Source organism: Rhinolophus sinicus, chromosome 5, assembly GCF_057876585.1.
Source record: "Rhinolophus sinicus isolate RSI-liver-muscle chromosome 5, RSI-T2T, whole genome shotgun sequence".
NCBI classification, from domain to species: domain Eukaryota; kingdom Metazoa; phylum Chordata; class Mammalia; order Chiroptera; family Rhinolophidae; genus Rhinolophus; species Rhinolophus sinicus.
Genome location: NC_142505.1, coordinates 43,212,467 through 43,227,595, shown reverse-complemented (window position 1 = coordinate 43,227,595; position 15,129 = coordinate 43,212,467). Strand labels below are relative to the sequence as shown.

The window sequence follows — 15,129 nt, the reverse complement described above, 5'->3', positions numbered from 1 at the left end:
CTGTACTTTACGTCCTATGACTATACCCATTTAGTGTTAGTTCTCTACAGTTAACTGTGTATTTACACAGGCATCCCTTGGAGATAGTGTGGTGTGGTTCCAGACCACCACTATAAAGTGAGGAGCGCAATAAAGCGAGTCTCATCTTTTTGCTGGTGGAGGGTCCTCTTGCCTTCAATTCATAAAAAAAAAAAAAAAGGCATTACCAGTTAAGTTAAATAAAATGAGATAGGCCTGTGTAAATGTATTTCTAGTCATTTTTGTTGTCTGAAGCTTATTCTCCAGTAGATACCCTAGGAAGGGCTCATGACAACAATAGCCCTTGAGTTCTTGCATACCAATAACTGTTTGTTATATTCCAAAATCAAAATTTAAAAACAGCTTTGAGGTATAATTGGCATTAACTGCACATAAAGTACAGAATTTAATGAACTTTGACGTAGGTCTACCCTGTAAATCAAGATAACAAACAAATTTCAAAGTGCTGAAAGAAAAAATCTTCCAACAAATATTCCACCTGGCAAAGTTATCAATGAGAATTGGCCAATATCTCCGATGAACACAGATGCATAAATCCTCAACAAAGTATTATAAAACCGAATTCAACAATACTTGACGAGGGTACTACATCATGATCAAGTGAGATTTAGTCCAAGGATGCAAGGATGGTTTAACATCCACCTTGATGTAACATCAAGAAGATACATCAAATTAACAAAATGAAGGCCAACAATCACATGCTCATCTCAATAGATACAGAAAAGGCATTTGATAAAATTCAACATCCATTTATGATGAAAACTTGCAACAAAGTGGGTATAGAGGGAATGTACCTCAACATACTAAAGGCCACATATGACAAGCCCACAGCTAACATCAAATTCAACAGTGAACAGCTGAAAGCTTGTCTCCAAGATAAGAAACAAGACAAGGATGCCCACTCTCACCACTTTTATTCAACACAGAATTACTGAAAGTCCCAACCAGATCAATTAGGCAAGAAAAAGAAGTAACAGGCATCCAAATTGGAAAGGAAGAAGTAAAACTGTCATGATTTACAGATGACATTATATATAGGAAACCCTCAAGACTCCACCAAAAAATATTTTAGAATTAACAAATTCAGTAAAGTTGCAGGACACAAAATCAACATACAAAACATTTTGCATTTCTATACACAAAATTAAGAACTATCAGAAAAAGAAATTTTTAAAAAATCCCATTTACAGCTGCATCAATAAGAATAAAATACTCAGGAATTAACTTAACCCAGGAAGTGAATGGACAGTACCTGAAAACTATCAGATAATGATGAAAAAAATTAAAGAAGATACAAATAAATGGAAAGATATTCCATTCTCATGAATTGAAAGAATTAATATTGTTAAAATGCCCATACTAAGCCAAAGCAATCTACAGAGTCAATGCAATCCTTGTCAACATTCCAATGGCATTTTTCAAATAGAAAAAAAAAAAATCCTAAAATTTGTACAGAACCATGAAAGACCCCAAATATCCAAAGCAATCTTGAGAAAGAAGAACAAAGCTGGCAGCACCAAGCTCCCTGATTTCAAACTATATTATAAAGCCAGTGATTAAAACAGTATGGTAAAGGCATAAAAACAGACACATAGATCAATGAAGACACATAGAATACAGATTGCAGAAATAAACCCATGCCTATATGGTCAATTAATTTATGACAAAGGAACCAAGAAGATACAATGGGGAAAGGACAGTCTTCAATAAATGGTGTTGGAAAAACTGTACAGCCAAATGCAAAAGAATGCAACTCAACTACTATCTTACATCATACACAAAAATGAACTCAAAATGGATTAAAGACTTGAATGTAAGACCTGAAACCATAAAACTCCTGGAAGAAAACAGATGGTAAACTCCATGATATTAGTCTTGGCCATGATTTTCTATATCTGACTCCAAAAGCAAAGGCAACAAAAGCAATAATAAAGAAATGGGACTACATCAAATTGAAACGCTTCTGCACAGCAAAGAAAATCATCAATAAAATAAGGCAACCTACAGGAGAAAATATTTGCAAATCGTATATAAGGGGTTAATATCCAAAATATAAAATAACTATATAACTCAAGGAAAGAAACAAACTGATTTAAAAATGGGCAGAGGATCTAAATAGATATTTTCCCAAAGACATAAAGATGGTCAACAAGTACATGAAAATATAGTCAACAACACTAATCATCAAGGAAATGTAAATCTAAGCCACAATAAGATACCACCTCACATCTGGTAGAATTGCTATCATCAAAAAAACCAGAAATAACAAATGTTGTTGAGTATGTGGAGAAAGGGAACCCTTGTACTCTTGGTGGGAATGTAAATTGGTGCAGCCTCTATGGAAAACAGTATGAAGTTCATCAAAAAATTAAAAATAAGACTATTATATGACACAGCAATCCCACTTTTGGGTATTTACCCTGTTTCCCTGAAAATAAGACCTAGCTGGACAATCAGCTCTCATGGGTCTTTTGGAGCAAAAATTAATATAAGGCATGGTATTGTATTGTATGTTATGTTATATTATTACATTATACCCAGTCTTATATCATAGTAAAATAAGACCGGGTCTTATATTAATTTTTGCTCCGAAAGACGCATTAGAGCTGATTGGCTAGGTCTTATTTTCAGGGAAACACGGTATCTGAACAAAACAAAAACTAATTCAAAAAGCTATATGCACTCCATGTTACTACACTTGATCTTAGCCAAAAGGCCGAGAAGCGATAACACTCCATGTTCAATGTATTATTTACAACAGCCCAGCTATGGAAACAACCTAAGTGTCCAACGATGGATGGATGAATGCATAAAGAAGATGTAGTATATATATACAATGAAACACTATTCAGACATAATAAAGAATGAAATCTTGTCACTAGAGACAACACAGATGGACCCTGAGGACATTATGCTAAATGAAATAAGTCAGACAGAAAGACAAATACTGTATGATCTCCTATGTGGAATGTAAAAAGAACTCAACCAACCAAACAAAAAACTCCCAAGTTCATAGATACAGAGAACAGATTGGTGGTTGCCAGAGGTGGAGGCTATGGGGGTGGATGAAATGTATGAAGGGGCCAAAAGGTACAAACTTACGGTTATAAAATAAATAAGTACTGGGGGTGTAATGCACAGCATGGTGACTACAGTTAATAAAACTGTACTGTATATTTGAAAGTTGCTAAGAAAGTAGATCTTAAAAGTACTCACAAGAAAAAAAATTTTTTTTTTTTGATAACTAGGCATGGTGACAGATGTTAACTAGATTTACTGCAGTAATCATTTTTGCAACGTACATAAATATTGAATCGTGTTTGATACCTGAAACTAATATGTTATATGGCAATTATACCTCAATATAAAAAAATAAAGAGGTGATACAAAAATAAATAACGTGTTTTACTGAAAAAAATAGAGAACTAATATAGCCATCACTTCCCAAGTTTCCTCAGGTCCTTTTGTAATCTATCTCTCCACACCTCACCCCCTGCTCAACCCCCCACAAACTTGGCAACCACTGACCTGCTGTCTCTAAAAATCAGTTTGCTTTTCCTAGAATTTTACAACAGTGTAATCATAGTACATATATTTTTATCTGATTTTTTTTTCACTCAGCATAATGATTTTAAAATTCATTCGTGTGTATCAACAATCATTTCTTTTTATTACTAGGTAGCATTTCTATAGTATGGATACACCACAATTCATTGATACCACACCTGTTGATACACATGTGTATTACTTCCAGCTTTGGCAATTAAAGCTGCTATGAACTTTTGTGTACAAGTGTGTGAACTTGAAAGCCAATTTTGCTGGTTATAAATCCTTGGCTCACAAGTTCTTTCCTAGAGTATGTGTTCTTTTTCTTATGCATGGATCACCGCTGTTGACAAGTCTGATGATAATCTAATTTTGTTTCTCTTGTAAGTCATCTGGCTGTTTTCCACTAGATGTGCAAAGGATTTTTTTCTTTAAAGGCCAATCACTTTACTAGAATTTTATCTTTTTGCTGGTGATTCTGGGTTGATGCTCGTAAGTGTAGGGTACTCTCTCAATATGTAGTAGTTTCAAATCTTTTTGTTTTTAAAGATAGTTTTCTTGAGCTAGTTTTTAGTATTTGTTCTGTTTTCTTCTTCAGGGATTTCTATTATTCACATGTTTGATCTTTGCCTGTCCAAACTTTGTTTCAGTATCTTTATCTCTTTATATTTTTTATCTTTAAAATTTTCCTCTTTTTCACTTAAGGCATTATCTGTTGTGTTTATTTGCTCTTGTAGTCCTATTTTAATTTTTATTTCTGAAATAAATTTTTATTTTTAATTCTTTCCTGAGTTCTGTCATCTCATTTCTGACTTTTTCTCATTTTGATTTATGCTGTTTTCTCATGTCTTATATAACTTAAAAAATTGTTTTGAAATAGTGCATGATGGTTTGATTCTGTTTTATGGGCATGTCTTTCTTTCAATGCCTGTCGGGATGTTATTCTGTGTCTTCTTTTTCTTCTTATAAGGAAAACTTTGTATGTGATTTTAAATACTTTTCTATTATTTTTATGTGAACTTAGTTTTCCTGATGAAGTGAGGTTCCAGAAAGTCTTTCTAAGTTCAGAAGTCTCTGTTCTTATGTAGTGGTAACATATGTGATAGCTTGCTTTCGGGATTTCCTGGCTTGTTCCCTTCCCCACTCTGGTCTATAGCCTCTCTTTCCTTTCTTTTTTTGTCCCTATCCAGCTCAATTTTGATTTCACTCCCAGTTTCTCCTCATGAGGGAAGCAAGCCCTGGTGGGTCATAAGGGACAAATTTCTTCACGCCCCTTTAAAAGTCTTTTTTATGGTGGGCCGCTGGCGTGATATAGTGCAAAACCCTTCCCAGTTAGTTCTCTAAAGAAGATACACAGATGGCCAATAAGCATGTGAAAAGGTGCCCAAGATCATCAGTCATTAGAGAAATCAAATCAAAACCACAATGAGACACCACTTCACACCCCTTGAAGAGCTATCATCAAAAAGACAAGTGTTGACAAGGCTGTGGAGAAATGGCAAGAATGTAAGATGCTGCAGTTAATTTGGAAAAGTTCAGCAGTACCTCAAAAAGGTAAGCACAGAGTTTCCATATGACTCAGCAATTACACTCCTAGGTGTACACGCAAGAATATCTTCACATGAAAGCCTACACACGAATGTTCATAGCATTATTCATAATCGCTGAAGAAGTCCATCAACTGAGGAGTGAAGAGCTAAACAAAATTATTCACACAATGGAATACTATTCAGCCATAAAAGAAATGAAGCACTGATATATGCTGATATGGATGAACCCTGAAAACATGATAAGTGAAAGAAGCCAGTTACAAAAGACCACATATTGTATGATTCCATTCATAGGAAATGTCCAGAATAGGCAAATTTATAGACAGAAGGTAGATTACTGGTTCCCTAGGGCTGGGGATAGGATGGAATGAAGAGTGACTGCTAATGGGGTTTCTTTTCAGGGTGATAAGACAGTTCTGGAAATTAGCGGCAATAACTGTAAAACTTTATGAATACAGCAGGTCCTCAAATAATGTCATTTCATTCAATGTTGTTATAATGTTGATGAGGAAAAGAAATATTCCTGGTCAGGGCCACTGTCTGTGTGAAGTTTGCGCATTCTCCCCATGTCTGTGTGGACTTCCTCCCATCTCCCATCGATGTGCACGTTAGATTAACTGGCCTGGCCTGTCTAAAGTGTCCCCGTCTGAGCGAGTGCGGGTGTGTGCGTCAACGTGCCCTGCGATGGAAGGGGGTCCTGTACACGGTGCAATACTGCCTCGTGGCTTGGGCTACCGGGACAGGCTCTGGCAACCTGTGTCCGTGAACTAGAATAAGCGGGATGGAAAATAATTCTTGTTTTATTTAATCCTTCTTAAATGTATGTATAGTTCACATTTATTCTAATGTTTAATACCAGAAGTGTTTTGGGTCTTTATAAGTTTGTTGATGGTTTTGTGACAAGAATTATGCCGTAGGAACTTAACTCTTGTTTATATCAATTAGCCTAGGGTAAAACTGGTTTTGTTAAAAGCAGTTTTGCTTAAAGTTGCAGTTTTCAAGCACGTATCGAAAATGTTAAGTGAGCACTTACTGCATACTAAAAATGATGGAACTGTATACTTTAAAAAAGGGTGAATTTTATGGTTGCGTGAATTGTATCTTACTTTATCTTAAACTGGCCAGCTATGCTTGGCAGTGAATACCTGTTGGCTATTTTGGGGGGACACCGCAGGTATGTTAGAAGGCACCCCTGTGCTTCCTTCTTCCTCCTGCTCCGATACCGATCGAATGCAGTCTTGGGGTTAGTGGTTCATTCCTCTCTACTTGTATTTTGGAGTTTGTGGAAGTGCCTTGTTACCCAATTCTGTTGTAAGTGTTGCTCATGAAGTTTCGGTTTTGCTACCTAGTTGTTGTGCTGGCTAATGCCGATGTGGAAAGATTGAAAAACTACGATGCCGCGCCTCATTTTGCCAGAGCATCTAGCCTGTTCACTTGAAAGTTAGCCAGCAGATGGGGATCCCAGGGCCACAAGTAACAAGAATCGGAGACAGGCTCCTTGGGCCTTGAGGACTGGGCAGACTGTGGCTCCCCTGAATTGGGGGGATACGGACTTCAGGTTTCCATCTGGGTAGACTTCAGAAGTGTCTGGGGCCATCAAAGCTGGAAGTGCTGTGTAGAGAGAAGGCACACAGAGTCTAGGGTTCTGACCCTGGCAGAGTGCCTTCTCCACATCACTCACTTTTTCAGCACCTCACTTACCTCAACATGAAATGAGACGAGGACTGCTTACCTTGCAAATCTGTACACTTGTTAGTTTCTTCTTTCGTTCGCGAACATTTGTAAGGATTCCATGACAAACAGCAGGGGGTCAAGAAATGTGAATTTGTCCCCTCACTGTCCATAGCGCTTTCTTGACTGTTTCAATCTTAATGTTCAATGACTGGAAGTACAGGAAACTGAATTCCTATGATGCTTTCTGTAACTCAGTACTGGGGGTCTCAGTGACTACCACAGGCACGTCAACTTGAGGTGTCTATATAGCAAAGGTGGCAGGTAGGCAGGCCACTGCTGCCACCTTGCCAGTGCCCTGGCTCTCCCCAACTTAGGAGCCTACAAGGAGGACCAGTGCTAAGAGGCTGGTGCTTCCCTGGATGCAGCCGGTCTGGCTTCAGAGCAGAGAGGCTCAAAGCTGCTCTACCAAGCGTGTCTGAGCAGCTGCCCCTGCCTTGGGCCACTGCACAGTGGTGACTCTGCTCCTGCCCCTCTAGGAGTCCAAAGGAGACACATGCCAAGTCAGCAGAGCTACCCTCTCCACGCAGGCCGGGTCTGCACTTACTGTGTGAGCGTTGTTGATCTTCTTCACTTCCCACTGGCCCTCCCCAGTGTAGGTCAGCAGGGAGATGGCCCCATCCGAACTGCCACAGGCCAGGATCAGGCCGTAGTCATGGGGCGCCCAGCACACAGAGTTTACTGCAGGAAGGAGGGAGGCACAGTGAGCAGACTTTGATTTTCCAGATTTACTATGTTACTAAATTTCTAGAAAAAAAACTGCAGGGATCACAAGGGGGACGTTTGATAATAATCTGAATAAAGGCCAATATTTAAAACGAATAATCTTAAAAAACAACAACAAGAAACTAAAACTGTACTGTCTTTGCTTTTCTCATTTGACTTTGGACTGGCTTTAGGTCTTAGGGCCTTACCTCCCCGTGGACAGACCAACAGAAAAGCCAACCAAAGCCCAAGGGACAAAGAGGAAGCATCACAAGGGGAAGGGAAGCAGAGCGATGGCCAGGACAGAGGCCGCTCCCACCCAAGGGCCCCACGCCGTCCTCTCCTGCCACGCAGTGTACCTGAGGAGTCGTGCCCTGTATGCTCATGTGTCTTCTCCCAGGTGCCGTTTTCCTCTTTCCAGATAATGACTTTCCGGTCATAGGAGCAGGATGCCAGGATATTGCCATACATGGGGTGGGCCCAGGCCACCTGCCACACAGGACCCTCGTGACTGCAGGAGAGGACGAGAGGCTGCTCAGATGGGCCCGAGGAATCGAGTCGTGCTGTCAGCCACTCTTTGCACAGAACCGAATGGCTGCCTCGGCAGGCAGACGGCATCTCTGGACAGAACTGCCCAAGGATTTCAAAACGGAGAGTCATAGAATGTCACTGCCAACAGGGACCTTCATGGAGCAGTGAGGACGCTGAGGCTCAGAGGTCAGAGAGGCTTTGAAAGCAAGTCAGGACTCTAATAAGTGAGCCGATCGGTCCCGATCCAGCAGAATCCTCACCTGCCCCAGACGGCAGCCAGCACCACCTACAGCCACTGTCATCATCAGTCACTGATCAATCTAGGCTTTGCACCCACAAGTGCTACCTATCTGTAGAGCGCGTCATTATTTCTCCCTCCAGAAGGTCAACTTCTTGAGGAGGCAGTACCTGTTTCATTTTGATATTTTTCACTACTCTTTTGATTTGTTCAGAAGGCATCTCTTTCCTCTCTCCTGATTTTTATGCGTCCACACGATAAGGATTGTCTGAGCATGTAACCTGTGCTGGGCTTGGTACTGGGGCCATCTCTCGGTCCAGGGAAGGGTGGGCTACCTCGTACCAGAGGTCGCTCAGCTTAGAGGTCATGGGCCGGGCTCTTTCATACCCACTCCCTATTCACCAGCTGCTTTACTTTTAGGCAAGGACCATCTTCTCTATGGCTTAGTCTCTTGATGGAGATATCAATGAGACTTGTTTCCTACAGTGGTCACGAGGGGAAATTATTTGTGATAACTCATGGAGAGCTTAGTACAATGCCTGGTAGATGAAAGAAGAAAACACACAAACACCCAGTGACTGTCAGTTATTACCGCTGTTCCCTGTTCACTCCTTTACCCCGAGGCGACAGGCACTGTCTCCTCCTCCCTCTGGCTGTGACACAGTACATTCCTCGTCCCTACAAAGGAGCTGCTAACGAAATTCTCAGTAGACTCAAATGTCCCACACCTAGTAGAGTTAGCCGAGGTAAAACAGAACGAGGGTGGGAGTTTATACCTCCAATATTTCCCATCTTTCAAGCATAACAAAAGCACAGAGCAGGGAGGGCTGAGTGACAGCGGACCTGCCCACCTCTGCCAATACTGGCAGCCAGGGGCCGCCTGACAGGGACAGTGGCATTTGGCTCCTCAGCACTCAGGAAGAGGGGAACTTCCAGGCCTGTCTCCCCAAATGCCCACTGACTTAGTTATCGGATTTTGCCGTGTATAATGCGCGCTTTGTTCCCAAATTTGTGAGGGAAAAATAAGGATGCGCATTATACATGGGTAACGTTAATTCCGTACCTATATAACTAAATGTTTTTAACTCTTTTATTTATGAAAGAGATTAGTAACGATATCCAGAAACTAGTAACGATATCCATGTGCAAAATAATACCCTGGAATACGATAATCAGTGTTGTTGAACTTAGGACGAACTTGCAGCAATGAAGAGTTCTTGGCCTTCTATGATGTGTAAATATCGGAAATTTGTTACCGGTACATAAAATTTCTTGTACGTTGTATCTGTTCTTGGGTTTTGTAATTATTTGTTAAGTAAAATTTCGTGTACCATAATATGTTAAAAAACAAATGCTAAAATTCCTTTATAATATTAAAAACAAGTACCTAAATGTAAACAAATAAAAATTTGAATTAAAACGAAAAATTTCTCCCCCTGGAGGTTAGGGCCAAAAATGTGGGTGTGCATTATACGTGGCAGCATATTATACACGGCAAACTACGGTATTTCTTCTTTAATTCAGTTAGCAAACATGTCCTGAGCGCCTACTTGTCAGGGGTTTTTAATCTTTCTTGCACAGTCTGGTAAAGATTATGGTCCCTTCTTAGAGTAATGGATAAAATGCACAGAGCTAGGATGAGAAAGAAACCCAGTTATATTGAAATATAGTCATCAAAATGTTAAAGAACAATTTATGATACAGTGACACACGTGCTTCTTTGTTAACACATTAACAAACTCCAGTGGTCTAATAACCACTTTAATTTCAAAGTAGTAACAAGCATGGATGCTATTTTGAGACAGCAATAAAACAAATATAATGTGATAAGAAAATATCTGTGATTTCTACTGGTAACAAAGTGATAGGTAGTACTATGAACACCACTGTGGTTCCAGCCCACATCCGTAACTGAAAGAAATGCTCAATATCCGTGACTGAGATAAAGATAGAATTTTTTCCCCTGCCCCAGTTCAAGCCCTGAATTCTAGCCCCAGCACCTTTGGAGATTCATGGAACGTAGATTAAGAATCCCCAGTTATATGAAAGGCAGTTAACTGAGGGAAAGCAACAGAGATGTGGTCATAAAAATGAGAGCCAGGATCTCAAGAATCTCAGTAGCAAAAAGGGTAAATCAAACAGTTGTAAATACCTGCCGTAGGCAAACAGGCAGAATTATGGGATTTATATAATCACTATTACATTCTTACATGACCACTCTTGAGTGACACTTAGATCACGCTGGTTAAACTTGTTTTTTTTTAAAAAGGAAGTTTCCCACTTTGAAAAGTAGCAGTAGCTACGGAAGGCTTGCTGTCAGCATGCTCTACCTGGGAGCAGCATCACCCGCTCTTGAGGGTGAGAGGGTGAAGGCTCCCAGAAATAACCGACTCTGTTGTCCAAGGTCTTCTCTGGGTATTTGGGTGGCAGAGCTAGGATTCACTCCTGGATCCATCAACCTGGGATGTCTGCTTAGGGCAGCAGGCTGGCTGGGACACGGTGGCGTCTCTGCTAACTGCACTTTGGGTTGCTCTGATTGGCTCAGACTGTCCTGAAAAGCCCAACCATTCTCAGACCTTGCCCAGGGCTGGCCGCACTCACCCCCTGAGGTCTGCGATGAGGATCTGCCCTCCGTTGCGCACATCAAAGATTTTGACGGACCTGTCTGATGAGCAGGTAGCCAGGCGAGTACCATAGTAGTCCATCTGGGCATCGTGCTGCAAAGGGAGGACAGCTCAGGAAGCCTGACGGCTGCGGGGAGAGGTGTGGTGGGGCTGATGGCAGTGAGGGGAGCAGTCACTAGGACAGGGACTAGTTTGGACGGGAATCTACCTGAGACTAATCTAACCTCAAAGAATCATCACTATCAGACAGGAAGCTAGCATGTCAACATTCTTACTTCTCGACGGGCAATGTATTTCTGAAAGGGATAAGACAAACCATGCCCCAGCTACTCTTAGACCCTTTACACACATGGGGAAGTCCTTTGCCACCCTGTTCTGCAGGGTGGATATTAGAGAACAGCTGGCGTAGCGTTTCCCTTCCTCCTCCTTCCTCAGTCCCCACTGTTCTGAGGCTCTGTGGGTTCCCAGGGGAGATTGCTGGAGGTTCAGCTCAGCCCTGGAACCCAGGCCTAATGCTGACCCAAAGGAGCAGGCCTCTGACTCCTACAGGCCCCAACCAGGTCCCTCACAATGCACATCTAACCTAGACATAGGGACCCATTCAGTGCGGGGTTCCTTCCTCCACCCCAGCCCTCCACCTCTTTGTGGACCTCTGTTCCTGGGTTTTTACTTGACCTTTTTCCTAGTAGTGCGCCCAGCACTCTAGACTTTCCACTCCACTCATGCTTTAAATGTCGCTGGTCCCACCATTGATGAACTGACTTCCTGGATGCTGATTGGCCATCCAGACCCAGGCCTGGCTCGCCCACAGCTCCTGGCCCATCCAGCGTGATGGCTCCTCTGACCCACATGCCTGCAGCCCTGCTGAACATTCTGGCCCCTCCTGTTTGCTGGTGCTGCCTAGTCCAATAAACAGCCCTTTCTTCAGCTATAGCACCTTGGGGGGGTCCAAGAACTATTAGCTGTCACTTGTGGTCATCAGGAGCAATTACACCCTTTCAATGGAAGCAGTCACCCTCTGCTTCAACGTTCCTTCCTCACCTCTCTCCCCAAGGAAAACATCCTGAGTCTCCTTTGGAAGTCGCCCTTCCCCACTATTCCAGGTCTTGACTTCTTGGAAGGCAGGGCAGGTGTTAGGATAGATCGTCTCTGCAAATGTATTTCTGCAGCGTTTCTCCTGCAGGGCACTATCACACACTTTGGGAGGAAGCAGGGCACAGCACCTAACAGACTGAAATCCTATCTCCTCAGCTTGTGTGCTGTGCAACCTTGGAACAATTACCTAGTCTCCTTGAACGGCAGTTACCTTACCTTTACACGGGGCTAATGATGGCATCTGATTCCAGGGTTGTTAGGAAGGTTAAATGAGATACTGAATGAAAAGTATTTAGCGTGGGATCTGACACTCGGTGAGCATGTAGATGTTAGTCATTACTGTTTTGCCTCATCTGTTCCTCAAACTGAACCCACACGAGTAGGTGGCACACCCATTATTTTTCCCCCTTTAGCTATGAGGAAATCAAGGCTAGCTCAGAAGAGTTAAGAGGCTGGCTAGGGAGCCTCAGATTAGATTTTCCTTACCTATGGTGCCACCCTGTCTCCAAGGAGGTGTGCTCCTACCACTAGACCACACATGGCTGCATCCAGGGAACATACACCCTCTCAGAAGCCCAAAAGCAGCCACTCGTGGACGGGAACCCGGGGAGGAAATGCTGTGAGCTGACCGGCCTGGGTCTTGCTCAAAGGCTGCCTGGACTGCTTGGCCGCATGAAGCAGAGTCTGCGTCTCTGTTGTCAGAAACTTTAACCTCTGGACCTTCAGCCACAGCCCTGTCCCCTTATACTGAGCCCTGTATCTGCCTCTCGGGAAACACCCTGAGTTAATGACTTCTGGTCCAAAGGGCCTTATCTGGCCCTCTGTCTGTGCTTGTTCTATCTGGCTCTGTCTTGGGCTTTTGCCGAGCCTGCCCCTAGCCTTCAGATTGAGTCATCTTCCTACTCTCTCTTCTTTTAACTCCCTTTCCAGGGGAGCTAAGAAATGGCAGCAGGAGGAAGACAGGTGGGAAGACTGTTGTCAAACCTTCATACCTCCTCAGCCTCCATCCCAGAGCAGGTTACTTTGTTGGCCAGAAGACTAAAGGCCTTGAGCCACAACCCATTCCCACTTCCTCCCACCAGAGTGACCAGACCGCCCAGCCTGCTACATCAGAGGGTATGCTGGGAGACTGACTATACCTGAGGCTAGTCTGATTGGCAAAGGCTGCGAAACCACAGTGGACTCATGAATGGTCAAAAGAAATGCTTCCCCCCACAGAAATGCCCGTGTCTATAGCCCGTGAGGGAGGGCTAACGGGATACTTACAATCATGTCCTCATGGGAGGTGTCCACAGTGTTAATTACTGACACCTAGAACCGAAGATATCATTGGTAAATGAACTGATGGCAGTTAGAATGCAGTCATCTTATTAAATCCACTGATCATTTCTAAAGTTCTTGACTTTTTTCATTCATTTGTTCATTCATTCATTCGCTCAAAGTACTTTCTTTTCACCAAGCACCGTGCCAGGGGCTGGAGGCATGGACACAAATAAGTACTTCTTGTCCTGAAGAAGCGTGCCCACAAGTAACCCTAACACAGCCAGATAAATACCTGAATGGTTTACATGTGCTACAGAGGAGTGAGGGGCTGGCACTGCTGGACATGGGAACAGGGGCTTTGATGGGAGGAATCTGCGAGGTGGCACCAGGCAGCAGAGTACAGTTCAAGCAGAGGGCATAACATGAGCAAAGAGGAGAGATGGCAAGCAGTCCGGGTTACCTTGAAGGGTGCAGAGGGACCCGAGGGAGTTGTGACTGGTGCCCCTTCCTGGATGACAGGGCCTGAGGTTCCAGGCAGTGTTCTGCATATGCGGTTAAGACCTAAGACTTGGAGAACTGATTCAAGTTTTCCTCAAGGCTGCTCCCTGGCCCATGACCTGTGACAGATCCTAGACTGTCACCCACTTGGATCCAGTGCTGAGCAGCTTGTAGCGCTGGCACACAGCTGCCACGGCCATTGCCTTCCTACCCATTCTTTGAGGTCCAGCTCAAATTATGCCCCCCTCCTTGAAGTTTCCAGATCCCCAACTGGCTGTATTCCTCTGAATATCTTCAGTACTGAATGTCTACAATACTTTATGCTGTTTCTTCTCCTGACTAGAAGGCGTGCCCTGGAGCTAGGGTCTGTGTCATCTGCAGTTCTGAATCCTCTCAAATCACCCAGCAAAATGCTATGCAACCAGCAGGAACTCAGTGACTATTTGCTGAATGAATAAGTAAATGGACAAAAAAGAACAGTTTTACTTTGCTCAAACATTATTCTCTTAAAACTCGTGGGATAAAAAAGGGACCAAAAAGGAGGTTTCAGTTTGGAACTGCTATTTCTTACCATTTCCCCCATTTCATCTTTATATAGTCTGCTTTGACTTTTCAGAAAGATGGACACTGGAAGAGGATGGCTGCAAAGCAGTTCAAAAGGTACACGTCAAGTAAGCACCGGTTCTCTCATCAAATTCTAGACTCCCTAAAAAGCGGGCCCACAAGGTCTGCGAAGGCCAGCAAGGAAGAAAAAGAGAACAGTCTCCTACGTGGGCCCAGCTGTCCAGGTTACAAAGTGCTTTCTCGTGTGCACTGGGACGGTGTCTGACAGATTAAGGAACTGAAGAAGCCAGGAAGACAAAACACTTGCTCAAGTTACAGAGCTCGTTAAAGCTGGAGCTGGGAAAAGAGCTCCACCTGCCAACTCCCAGGCCCCAGAGCCTCCCACTCCATGAGGCGCCTATCTAGAACATAAAGTAGTTGTTACAGTGCATTTCCTAAATCAGTGTCTGAGCGCTAAGCAAAGTCCGGAAGAAAGTTTACTGGTAGTTTCATACCAGGATACCAAAGGACTTTAGAGATAACCACCATTTACTTTTTAACCACTCTCACACACCAGCCAGGACTGGTGAACCATGTTTCTGAGTAAGGGCTTTATTTGTTTGTTTTTAAAGCTGCTTAAAAAAACAAAAAGTCTTTCCTCCTGAGCACCTCAAGTTGTCTGTTCCTTGTTACGTACTAGTAAGTGGTAGCCCTCAAAACAACTCAGCTCTTCAGAATCACTTAATGAGTTAAAATTCATTTAGAA

General features: G+C 42.9%; 1 protein-coding gene and 1 non-coding gene across 4 annotated transcripts in view; both read right to left on the bottom strand.

The window, feature by feature from the left end:
* Positions 1-15,129, bottom strand: part of SEC13 (SEC13 homolog, nuclear pore and COPII component) — a 29,410-nt gene that overhangs the window by 13,303 nt on the left and 978 nt on the right. For all 3 annotated transcript variants that reach the window (XM_019732671.3, XM_074312994.2, XM_074312993.2), the window contains 4 exons: positions 13,326-13,370; positions 10,942-11,057; positions 7,931-8,082; positions 7,414-7,547 (listed from right to left, as the gene is read on the bottom strand). In XM_019732671.3, the coding sequence (XP_019588230.1) occupies positions 7,414-7,547; positions 7,931-8,082; positions 10,942-11,057; positions 13,326-13,370 (447 nt within the window). The remainder of the gene's footprint in view (positions 1-7,413; positions 7,548-7,930; positions 8,083-10,941; positions 11,058-13,325; positions 13,371-15,129) is intronic.
* Positions 2,568-2,767, bottom strand: LOC141567424 (U2 spliceosomal RNA). The gene has a single exon (XR_016021454.1). It is a non-coding gene; the product is annotated as a U2 spliceosomal RNA (small nuclear RNA).